Consider the following 13,039-nt stretch of genomic DNA (forward strand, 5'->3'; position numbering starts at 1 on the left):
GAAGTCATTTCATTGTTTAGCTCATTTGTTCTTCTTTTCCATTCTTCAGCATGTGTCCCTCCCTAATCCTTCAGATATGTTGAACTAAAAAAGAATGAGTATGTATAAGGCCATGTAACAAGGTCGTGTTTAGTCTCCGAGTAGCTGCTGCAGTTATCTATCATTTCATCTGAAACCCTCGCAACAACAGAAACTAGTTCGTAGAACCCTGATATGGTGACCTCTTTTTAAAATTCTTTTTTAGTTTTAGTTTACAAGAAGTATATATTATCATATAATTAGAATTTATAATAATAATAATAATAATAATAATAATAATAAAAATCACCATACAATATAGAATATCATTAACCCCTTTTTCTGCCTGAGACCACAAACTGGTTCTGGTTGCTATCTGGGGCACGAAGCAAAATATAATGAAGCTACATGTATAGTCTGATGTGTGCGCACTGTATGTGTGTGAGGGGCACTAACATATAATTTGCCCCGGGACCCCCTTCTGCTAGCTTCAGATTTCTTTTGAGTGTTTTTGTGGTTGGGTTTACAGTGAAAGTATCTGTTCAAATAGTATTCCCTTTAGAATTGGACCCAATAGACAGAGTGAGTATTTGTCGGCATCAACGTCTTATCTGGTGCAACTTTCTTTCTCAGTGAGAGAAATGTCTTGAGATGCATGCTTGTGATCTTTGCAGTTGTTCTCATTTCAAGACCACACCAAGATGTGGGTGATAGGCACTTAGGAAGTGGACTAGATATGTGCATTTTGTAAATAGAACACGTCCTGCAGAAAGATATCAGTTGTGGATGCATTTTGTGATAGAAATGTAACACAGTAAAGGAAGTTAAAAGCTGGTTGAATATAGAGCTGCTGCTGTAGAGAAATGCAACAGTGCTTTAATAATACTATGACAGAATATTGATATTTTTTTTATGTAGGCCATGTCCACACTAATGTGGAAACATTTTAAAACATATTTAACATTCTGTTTTAGCCTTCCATGCACACTAAGCTTTTGTTTAACATCCCCCAGTTAAATTCATACAAACATTCAACATTCAAGATACCATTCTGGGGGGGAGAGATTCCATAAATGTTATATTGTTTTGTCCAGAAATCTTAATCCCTAAGGCAGATGGGATCACTTTTACACAAAAGTATTGTGTTCAAATGTATCCCCATGTGTGCAAACATTGCGTGAGTCTCCTAGACTGGGTAAACCCAGGCCGATCTAGACTGAGCTTGGTCTGGTGATAGCCAGACTGAGTCTCCCTGAAGATGTTACAAAAACAGCTAACATGCTGGGTTTCACTCCATGAGACCTTTGTTTCTGAATGTTCACTTTCCCAGATGGACGGGTCCCCCCTTACAAATCGATCCCTTCTCCATAGGTCCCTGGCTGGAGAGGCTCTTTGTCCGAGTGCTGTGATGTGGTTAGAAGCTGTTGGCCAATGCACATTTCATTGTTCCCTTTCATGGTCTATCAAATGCCCTTTTATAGAGCTGAGCTTTCTTTGCTTAAATCTTTACATTCAGTGTGACCAGCCTATCTAGAAGATTGATAGACATGTCTAGGTTTGTGTTGTTTTTTGTGATCATTTACATATCATCTGGCTATTACACCTTCCTCTCTGATGGAAACTGGGGAGCATGTTAGATCTATTGATGCTGGAATGTAATATGGGCTGAATTTAGTCTGATTGCTTCTGTTGATCTCTTGAGAGTTATATGTCTCACAAGCTTAAAGGGAAATATGTAGAATGGACTTTTCTAATGATCTGTCACCAATAAAACAAGGGACATGCACACATGAATTCAATTGTTGTTTACTTTGTGAGAAAGCCATTGGTCTCCATTATCCGGTCTCTGATCTATCTTGTTCCAGACTGTAATATTCTTTCATAAAATGCACTCTCTTTGTTTTTCGAGGGCCAGGGAGTAAAGTCAGTCAAGAGCGCTGTTGTGGGACACATGCAGATCAGTAAGGCTTGAAGTATGCATGAGACAAAAAGTAAGACTAGTTTGAGCCGGGGATGGAATCTACAGCAACAGTCGGTCAACAGACGGGAACAGGCTTAACATGTCTCCATGGGCCACTTTCAAATGCAATGTTCCAACAACAGTTTTTCTCTTTGTCATGAGGCCCTAGCTACCAATATTTTCAACACACCTGGAACCATGCATCATGTATTTCATGTCACCTCCTTTACTACCTGCTACCTGTTGTGTTTACTGTGTCAAATGTGTTCTCTGCAGGCAAAGACAGTTTTTTTTTAAATTAATCACGCTAAATTAGCAATTGGCCTCATAAAGTACTTTTCAAGGCACAATTAATTGCGGGTTGTTGGACTGGTGGAGCCAAAATGATTGTTTAAGTTGCTGGTCCGTGTGCCTCAGGGCTGAATATGAATAATATGTTGATTTGTAGGAGCTTGATGTATTTCAGAAGGTCTGGTGTGTGACGCCTGCAGACTGAGGGAGGGTCATGTGATTATAGGCCTGTGAGTAGAACACTGTGTTCTGTGTAGTGGAGAAACTGCTCATCGTAGTGTGATGTCTGTGTGTGTGCACACATTTTTATTATTTTTAACATTGTATGCAGGTTTTTGAGCTTGTCTCTCTTTCTTCAGTATCTGCATATTTAATTTTTGGCTTCATGGGTGAAATAGGTGTTTCTTTAATTGTTTTTCTGTGCTTGTTGTAGTTTATTCTCTATATATGTCAGTTAAGATCCATTAACCTTTATTGGCATGACATTTTGTTCAGAAAAATGTTGACAAAAATGTTGACAGCATGAGATACATGAAGTGAATGCAGGGAATACACACAAAAAAAGTAATAAAAAGCAGCACATGGAATTGGAGCAACTAGCAAATAAAGATAAAGTGAAATAAGGACAAAAATGTGTTTTTTGCCCTCTCGCTCACTCTCAATGATATTGCGGCTTATTGTAATCACCCAAAACCCCTGGACCAACCGGGCACCCCTTATTTCCTTTAGCCATGCTAATGCGTGGCTGTCTGTAGCTCCACCACTTAAGTGCAGACTTAAATACTGTATCTAAATAACTCTAAACAAGCTGTGAAATGTTAAACAGAAAATCCACAGAAGCAGAATCTGAATGACTTTGGTGATCCCCTGATTTTACCTCTGGAGCTACCAGGAGCTTGACTTTTCTGCTTTTGAGTGAAATATATCCGCAATTATTAGCTGGATTTCCACTAAATTTGATATCCATGGTTACCACAGAATGAATGCTAATACCAGTGATCACCTGACTTTTCATCTAGCATGACCAATTGGTCAAAGTTTAACTTTGTCCATTTCTTTTGTTTATGACCAAATACCTACAGAACTAATGACCCGTCAGCCTCGGTGGAACTTTCTGTTTACTGATAATTAGCAAAATGGCTATAAGTAGCAAGTTGTATGAAGTAAAGAAAGCAGAAAGAAAATGTATCATACATGCTTGCCAGATGTGGCCTAGATGATTACATTGTATAAACACTATGTATGTTTTCTGCATCTTACATTACACCCTTCCATTATACAGCTCTACAATGTATGCAGAGGCCTTACAACCTCAACACAAAAGTAAGTAAAGTATTATGTAGTATAGTTGTGTATAATGCCCATTTAGCCACATACCATGAACTGATTCTGGGCTTCCTGGAAACGACACAATGCATTACCAACATCATATATAACTGATCCTATTTCCTCCAATCGACACAATATATCAACACAATCCAACATAAACCCTATGGCGCACTGTAAAACCATCATCACAGAGGCGAGTCATTGACAACTACACGTCTGCATTTTTAGATGGTAAACTCCCGCCTCCTCCTCACCATTCAGACACTACGTCCTCTAACAGTCCTCCTGTTAAGCTGGGAACCTTGAAGAACAAGATGTATTGTGTCTGGATAAAATCAGGACTGAGGACATGAAGGAAGGAATGTTGCATAGTCTGATCTCTCCTGCAGACATGTATGCAGTGGAGGTAGAGAGGTGGGGGTCAGACATTACAGAGAGTGACTCAGCAGCTTGATGTCATGCTCTTGCTGTCTCATGGGTACAATTAAATGATGTCTTTCCTCGGCAATATGGTTGAAGAAAAACATTCCAAGGTTTAAGATGCTTGCAGGTTAAAAAAGGTGCACTTTACAAAGCGATGCTTTCAATCTTGCTCTCTGTCCCCTTCCATTGTCAGAATGTTACTTCACATTACATGTATGGAAAGTATGCTGTATAACATCACTTCAGATCACATTTATCCTGTCAGATTACATTTCTAGGAAAACAGAATGCTATATCCGCAATGTCAGCACTAACCTTTATTCATGAAAAATAACATTGTTAAGGAACATTAAGGATGTCAAAGTAAGTTTGTGGAGAGATGTATGTTGACACGTTGAGAAAGTAGACTGTGAAAATGTGGCCCGAGTAGATATCAGGAAGTGTCTGTGTAACATTTCACCACCATCAATCACAGTCCAATCTCAAGAGAAGCAAACAAAGCCATTAATCAACATTTCAAAGTCTATGTTCTTCATCTGTGTTTGAATTTTGATCCACACAATGAAAGAGGTTGGAAAGATAACCACAACACCTAAAGAATGACTGACCTTGAAGTAGCAAAAATCCCAATAATAAATCAGGCTACACAGATGTCACATAACTTGATTGTCAATTAGCAGCAAGAGGTCTGCTCGGCCTGTTTTCTGCAAGTTTCTGTAATTGAGACCAAAATTTGGTCTGATGAGTCACCTCACCATTCACCCTTTTTCCTTTGCTCAGGCAGCTTTATGTTTGGAAAAAGCCAAAGGATGCCTTCAGCCTGTGTTAACTGCTGCCAACAGTTTAATACAGTGACTCTGTAATGGTGTGAGCAGCCATCTTGTGTCATTAGATCTGATTATTGCTCTGCATGGTCATATAATAGCTAAAGAATGAGACTATTTTACAGGTTAAGTTGGTGCAAACACTATTCCCAACTACGATTGTGTTTTCCAAGATCCTGATGTGCCCATAAACACTGCTAAACAAATCAAAGAGTAGTCTCTTGAACACTATTAAGAACAAGATCCTTCCATGTCCTCCCCAGAAACCAGACATTGAACCTTTATATGAGCTCGGGAGCAGAGTGTGGAGTTGCCTCCGTCCCATTTCTCACCGAACTGGAGGATTTCCTTCTTGACAAATGATCCCACCGCACTTATTTCAGGATTTATGTGGCAACTCTCAAAAGAAAGTTTAGGCTATTCTCGTATTATTTGGTGTTTTTATTGTATTGTCCACCCCCTGGACTTAAGACTTGGCATGGACTGAGGTTGACCCTAATCAGGGTTCTCTCTTCTTAGGATCTGATATTATTTTTGAGGGGGGCGGGAGTCCTGCTGCAAAACAGGAGGCCCAGTCCTATAGGTTAAAAAACAAAGGTGACCAAGCCTTTTCAGTGGCTGCTCCTAACTTCTGGAATAGTCTACCTATTCATGTAAGAACAGCTCGGACCATTGAAACGTTCAAGTCCTTGCTTAAGACCCATTACTATGCACTGGCTTTCAATTCAAGTTGAGCTTTGATATCTTGACCTTTTTTACTGTTGGTTATTTTGTATTGTATATTGTGTATTGTTTGTGTATATTATCTCCTTGATTATTTTAGCTTGTTAAGCACTTTGGTCAACTATCCATCCATCCATCCATCTTTGTCCGCTTATCCGGTATCGGGTCGCGGGGGCAGCAGCTCCAGCAGGGGACCCCAAACTTCCCTTTCTCGAGCCACATTAACCAGCTCTGACTGGGTGATTCCGAGGCGTTCCCAGGCCAGGTTGGAGATATAATCCCTCCACCAAGTCCTGGATCTTCCCCGGGGCCTCCTCCCAGCTGGACGTGCCTGGAACACCTCCCTAGGGAGGCGCCCAGGGGGCATCCTTACCAGATGCCCAAACCACCTCAACTGGCTCCTTTCGACGCAAAGGAGCAGCGGCTCTACTCCGAGCTCCTCGCGGATAACTGAGCTTCTCACCCTATCTCTAAGGGAGACGCCAGCTACCCTCCTGAGGAAACCCATTTTGGCCGCTTGTACCCTGGATCTTGTTCTTTCGGTCATGACCCAGCCTTCATGATATCATCATAGGTGAGGGTAGGAACAAAAACTGAACGGTAGATCGAGAGCTTTGCCTTCTGGCTCAGCTCTCTTTTCGTCACAACGGTGCGATAAATTGAATGTAATACCCCACCCGCTGCGCCGATTCTCCGACCAATCTCCCGCTCCATTGTCCCCTCACTCGCGAACAAGACCCCAAGGTACTTGAACTCCTTCACTTGGGGTAAGGACTCATTCCCTACCTGGAGAAGGCACTCCATCGGTTTCCTGCTGAGAACCATGGCCTCCGATTTAGAGGTGCTGATCCTCACCCCAGCCGCTTCACACTCGGTTGCGAACCGATCCAGTGAGTGCTGAAGGTCACAGGCCGATGATGCCATCAGGACCACATCATCTGCAAAAAGCAGCAATGAGATCCCCAGCCCACCGAACTGCAACCCCTCTCCACCCCGACTACGCCTCGATATCCTGTCCATAAATACTACAAACAGGATTGGTGACAAAGCGCAGCCCTGGCGGAGGCCAACTCTCACCTGACACTTTGGTCAACTATGGATGTTTTAAAACGTGCTATATAAATAAAGTTGAACTGAACTGAACTGAACTATTGTCAACCTAAGCACTGGAACTTTTCAAACTTTGGTTAAAGAGACGCTTACTTTCTTGATAAGGCTTAAATGTGAAGATTGACACCACTCTCATGTCAGTATGGTAAATATGAATCCACCAGCAGTCAGTTATCGTGTATGCATAAAGAGCTCAAACGTTTATTATTAAAGAGCCCTTAAGTACTTATCGTTTTCACAGTGGGACCGCGCAGAGCTTTGGGGCTTATTGGGAATGCAGGTCTGTGAGGGCAGACATTGGGACTGGGCCCAGCAGTCAGTTGTGGGTTCAGTTTCCTGTCCACTTAACATCAAAGTTGAGTCTGGATTTGCATTTGAAGTGACATTACGACATTATGGCTATTCAAGTTCAACAGTTACAGAGGACATCAAGTACCAAGCAAACAATAGTGTTATCCTTGTATGAGCTCCTTGTGGGAGTTTTAAATCACGCTTTCCTCATATCGCTACATGAAACGAGAACCACTTGAATGACAAGATCTATTGGAACAAAGAGCAAAGCAAGCAGGTAGTGGTGTTTTGAGCTTGGCTGAAGTATTTGCTTAGCTAATAAAAACCACACTGGCTGGAGATTTTGTCTTCCCTCCATCCTTGGCAGATGAGTTAGGAGACATTTGAGGGTGGTTGCTGGGTTGTGGACAAGACAAGGCTAATGATAGATGAGTTTTGGTCTCAACTCTTAGTCTTATATCATCCAAGCCAGACTTTCTCTACTTTCTCTACACCGAATTTGCCTTATACAGATAGTGACACTGTCCAGTGGTACTGCAACAAGAAGTCAAAGAAATTTATGGACAGTGCTATCCTCATTTTGGCCTGTCTCTCACTGTCTGAATCTTTGTTTACTAATCTCATCCAGCCTACTGATTCATTTTTTCTCCAATACATCATTTTGATGGATGTAATTACTTATTTTTTTCTCTCTAAAAACTAAAATCATTTGGAGTTCATTTAATTTGAATAACAGCGTGTACCTGGCAGTTTTCTCACCTTCCAGCATGCCAAGCAGCAGAGCTGTTGGTAATGTCTGTCAGTTTGCCAGTGCCACCTCAAACGTGCAGACTGCCCACTTCACTGTACAGCTTTTTGGCTGAAATCCCTTAGGGACCATTTCCCCACCTCAGGACCCCACCCTATAATTAGTAATACTTGGCTGCATTATTGAAAATAAACATCTTTGGTGATTTTCCAAACTCTGCTGTATGAGTGGGGCTGCATGATTCAAGCCTACTGTACCTGTGCTAATCAGCACACCCAAATATTACCAGCTGTGTTTTATTGCTGCTGGTTATTTGGGTTTTATTCCGGGTATTTTCACAGAAATGGTATAATTGGGAAATCTCTGCAAAAGAAAAACACACAAAGATTTTTACAGTACTATTATATGACATGCTCATACTATGTAGATGTTAATCAAAACTGTTGGCATTAGTGGTGGACTCAGCAGGCTGTCTGAGGGGCAGGGGCAAAAATAATAAAAAGGGCACCAGCTGCATGCGACGCCCAGCATGCAAAATGTTTTTTGCCTATATGGCTCTGCATTGCGTTTTCTAGACTGTGCAGGGCACTTCATGTTTTCTCTACCAAAGGGGAATAGTTTTTTCAAACATTGGGGCATACAGTATGTAGCTTCAGCATTCACACTTAATACTATTAAGTCTCTATCTACAATCTATATCTACATAAGGTTTTAAAGGTCCCAGGTGGAGATGTATGTAGATTGAGTTATAATGATGAAAACCTGTCAATCTGCTTAGGCTGTTAGCCTAGAGCACAACATGTTGGAGAATTCAGTCACTTAGCTCAGGTTTCTTTACACTGGCTCTCCTTATTCTTCAGTGATTTTACTTCACATTTACTCTCGATGAGATCCAACTTCTGACAAGACACAGTACACATTCTTTCTGACTGCCCATGACACGTTTTCACAGCTCTCCTTTGCGCTAACGCTGCAGCCTTACATGAGACGGTTTCTCAAAGTCAGGAATCAGAACAAGTGGCTTCTGTTATGCATCACTCCAGTCTAGACAGTAACTCACATTCTGGGCTAAACTGCCTGCAGGATTGTTACTGGCACAATAAAGTGATGGAGACAAAGTGAATCAAAGTTGAGGAAATACAGATCATCATTTATGTGTTTTTGTTTTTTGCAATTTGCCAATTGGACAAATTTGTAGGTGGCAAAACTATCAAATTCAATACTACTGGAAAGGTCAGTTGTATACACTGGTGGTAATTATGAGTCATTAATCTTCTTTGATCTTAGACAGATGGCTAAATATAAAAGTTCTCTTTAAGGTTTGAAACAGGATATCCTGTTTTAAGACATCTTTCTAAGGCTACGTTTTATCTGTTATATCAATTATTTATTTGATAAGGTACTGCTGACTGATATGGATTTTTTTGGCAGCGAGTGACAACATCACACAGTTGACCTGCAAGCTCAACAACTTAAACACTGGCAGAGACACAGAGCTCACAAACTATTAGTTATAATGTTAAGAACCTGCACTGTGGAAAACTCAACCTCAAGAAATCAGCCAAATCCCTGTCTGGAGCACCATAGGCTACACATGGAGTCTGCCATGAAAGAACAATAGCAGGCTTTATAACTGATAATCAAGACATGGTTTTCAACTATTTGCACAGTACATAAAAAGTAATGTTCCACATTTACCACACTATTTGGGAACAAGTCCAATACTCTATTAAAGTGTTCTCAATAAACTCAAAAGGGCAAACAAGAAAGCCTAGATAATTGGTATAGTTGCAGAGTTGCATTGTTTGAACATGAAACAGTGTCACTGACTGACCCTACTCAAAGAACAGGAAAGGTTTTTCTGGGTCTATTCATAATGAAGCATGCATTTATGATGGACAGCAGTCCCCACATTAAGCTCTGAAATGATGAAAGGCCCGTTTTTATCAAGCTTGTTCGGGCTGCCACGATGGTTTTTAGAGCAGCTGTAGCCTATGTGAAACTGATAAGCCAATAGCATAATACATATGTGGGTTTGTGAGGAATATCTGTGCTGCTTAGTCATTGTTAATTTGCATATATAGCTTACACGCTCAAGCGCACAGCGTGCCTCGGTGTGACGGTGTGACGGCTCGCTGGCAGGCTGCAGCTCGGATGAAGGCAGCTCAGTCCCGCACGGCTGACCGTCGCACAAATCGGCCTGCTAGTTAATTTGGAATATTTCCACCGAGCGAACTGCCAAATGCATTTGCACCGGCAGAAAAAGGCTGCGCTGTAGTAGCTCACATTAGAAAACCAGTACATTCGCCGTTCTCTATGGCTTCTGGCTCCGGAGATGAAGAGGGAAACACGGAAGGCGTTTCCTGGAGACTCATAGGCCCGGCAGCGGGGCTCTCCAAGAAGCGCTGCCGTCTAATGTACTCCTCCCTCGGCTACGACTCTGATGTCTGCCTCTTCTACGTGAAGGGGGAGTTTTTTGCCATGGATGCTCGCTGTTCACATGCCGGTAAAGCCTCAGTACCAATCGCTTATATTAACCATTTAGCTCTCTCTAAAGGCATACTAATGCACAATGCATCCCGTTTTAATAAATGTATAATAATACGTATTTTCACCGTAATATGGACCTTGTAGGCTACTGTACTGTATACTTCTGTGGGTTAGACTTTAACAATGCTACCTCCAACAAAGTATGATGATTTATGATTTAGCCCATTTATCCCTCAGCTGGTAGCCTACTTAAATGTCTATGACAGCCCCCTGCTGCCATAGACCTTTCACCTCATATCAGTTCCACACCGTGTTATGCAAGCCTCACAATCACATTTTCCTACAAGGAAGACAGCAACAGTCATTTGTTTTGAGAGGAATAAACTGTGATTAACAATTTCCTGTGTCTCCCAGGCGGTCCTCTGTGCGAGGGGGACATCGAGGAGGCAGATGGAGTCCTGCAGGTCTTCTGTCCCTGGCACGACTATGACTTTGACCTCAGAACTGGGAAGTCAGGGACCTCCTTACAGGTCAGTTATAAAATATGGCCTTATCTCCTTATATGTCTCAGTATACAAATACAATATTAGTAAAAAACATAAATAAGACCCCAAACATATCCCAATATATCATCATTAGTTAGTACTTAGTGTACACAGCTATGTGTGTCAAACCTCTAATACAAAAAAAAAATCATATGAAAACGTCATTGTATCCCCATCTTCACTTGCTGACTGCACCTGGAAGTCAACGTGAACATTTTCAGTGATATGTAGACAAATGATCCACTTCTATTAGATGTAGGAAGTTTCACTGATTGACACGGCATAAGAAATCAAAGCTCATGAGTCAGAGTTAAGATTATGTTCCCCTTTTGTTTTGTAAAACATTTTTTCTCCCCGCGTTAGCATGCAACTGTCCAAACAAGAGTTTCACTTTCCATAAACATCTCGTCTTTTTTTCCATTAATCATTTGTATAAACTGTTGTTCCTCTGGTACATCACTGTGATGTCAACTATCAAGCAGTAGAAGAAATATGAAAAGAAATATTCTGATGTTCTGAGAGTTTTCACAGGACGGTTTGCTACATTTCTAACTTGTAAATAGTGACATTAAATACATATGTAAGCTTACTTGTACCTGTGTGAGTTCCACGGTAGCACATGATGGCGTGTTTTATGTCGTTTTGTATTCTTTGTTTTGATTTTTACAGCAACAAGTGTATGAAGTCAAGCTGGAGGATGGCAACGTGTACGTGAAACACGCCAGTCGTCTCTCCTTGGAGCCTTTTCCTGCAGATCAGAAGAACAGCCTCGGCGCGACAGCCTCATCTTCCAGCCCTTCGTGATGCCGTTGTTAGAGGTCTATTTTTAAGACTTGTTCCAGAAACCCAAGCCATCTGAAACATTCCTTAGCCTTATCTGTCATTTTCACAGACCGTTTCTACTTTGATTGCTGTGAACTCAGGATGATATGGAGAGGCTTGTCTGAAGAGGACATGACATCATGAAATAACTTCAGAGTTTTTCTTGCTGCCATTCCAGGTAGAGACTCATCATCACAGATACTGGACATGGAGAGCTGCAAGCTCACTGCTGACCTCAATAACACACCAGACAGTAGCACACATGCAACATGAAAACACAAAATGTTACTAACATACAGTATTTGATTATTATAATGATATTGTAATTGATCATTTTCTAGATATTTAAGGATTCCTGAAGATATATACTTTCTGATAATAATATTACAGAGTGATATGTTATGACATTTTTTTTCTTTACATTTGAGCAATGAAATTTGCACAAGCCAATACATATTTAGTTGAAACTAACTACCAAAGTGGATCTGCAAATCTTTCAAAACTTTTCATCGCAATTTTCCCATCTTTTGCTAGTCTTGTTGCACTTGTATGCACTACCAAGCAAGTAATGTTATCTCAAATGTACTGTATATACAAAATGATAATTTGCAGAAATAAAACCATAATTGCAGTGATAGGATACATTCACATGCAGATAGAAATAACTAGTTAGATGTAATAGGAGTCATTAAAGTATATGCAAAATGCAGTGATCTGCAAATGAAGTTCAAATAGACAACATGAACAAAATGAATAGTACAGATGTGCAGAAAACGAAGACTATCATCTTGATTTATTTTACAAAATGTATATTCTTTTTACCAGTTGTGGTACAGTTTCCACTCAGTGGAAAATTTGTAGAATCATGTAATAGCAGAAGTGTAATGATACGTTTTTTTTCAGCAGCTAATATCTAACTAAACTAAACGGTCTCATGGTCATTACTACCAATAATCCTCTTCCATGTCTCCAACAAGTGTTACCTGAGGCCTCCAACTCTTAAACTCTCAGACGAGCAGTCACACTGAGTTGTGGCCTTTGGATAAATTTAGACATTTATTCCAGTGATGTCACGCAACAGAAACTCCCTTTCAGAATTTGTATTTCTGGACAGTTTTTTAACCCAAATAGAGTTCCAGCAAGTAGAACACACATGAAGGGCACTGCAATTACGATTGGTGGCAGTCCCGGCGTAAAGACGTCTCCATCAGCATTTCTCTCCGTCCCTGGCCAGTGCACAGACAGGTTTGTCTGTTACTGACGCAATGGGACTCAAAAGAAATGATTAGTAAGGCGCCGGAGGGAGGTTCACGACCTGAAATGCACCATTGACTCAAGAAAAATGTGTTTTTCTAGCTTTATATGTGTGCGCACTGATGCAAGTGTTTTCTTTGTTACTCCGTGGTGAGAGCAGTCATTCACTATATTTTCTGTCAGCTCCATTTTCTGGCAGAGGCACACAGCC

General features: G+C 40.9%; 1 protein-coding gene across 1 annotated transcript; it reads left to right on the top strand.

Moving 5' to 3' along the window:
- The first annotated feature begins 9,815 nt into the window (after window positions 1-9,815).
- LOC144523613 (3-phenylpropionate/cinnamic acid dioxygenase ferredoxin subunit) lies at window positions 9,816-12,205 on the top strand. Its single transcript, XM_078259278.1, has 3 exons — window positions 9,816-10,223; window positions 10,622-10,737; window positions 11,422-12,205. The coding sequence occupies exons 1-3, from the start codon at window positions 10,034-10,036 to the stop codon at window positions 11,554-11,556; spliced, it is 441 nt and encodes a 146-aa protein (XP_078115404.1). The 5' UTR covers window positions 9,816-10,033; the 3' UTR covers window positions 11,557-12,205.
- The last annotated feature ends 834 nt before the right edge of the window (window positions 12,206-13,039 follow it).

Source organism: Sander vitreus, chromosome 9, assembly GCF_031162955.1.
Source record: "Sander vitreus isolate 19-12246 chromosome 9, sanVit1, whole genome shotgun sequence".
In the NCBI taxonomy this organism is placed as follows: domain Eukaryota; kingdom Metazoa; phylum Chordata; class Actinopteri; order Perciformes; family Percidae; genus Sander; species Sander vitreus.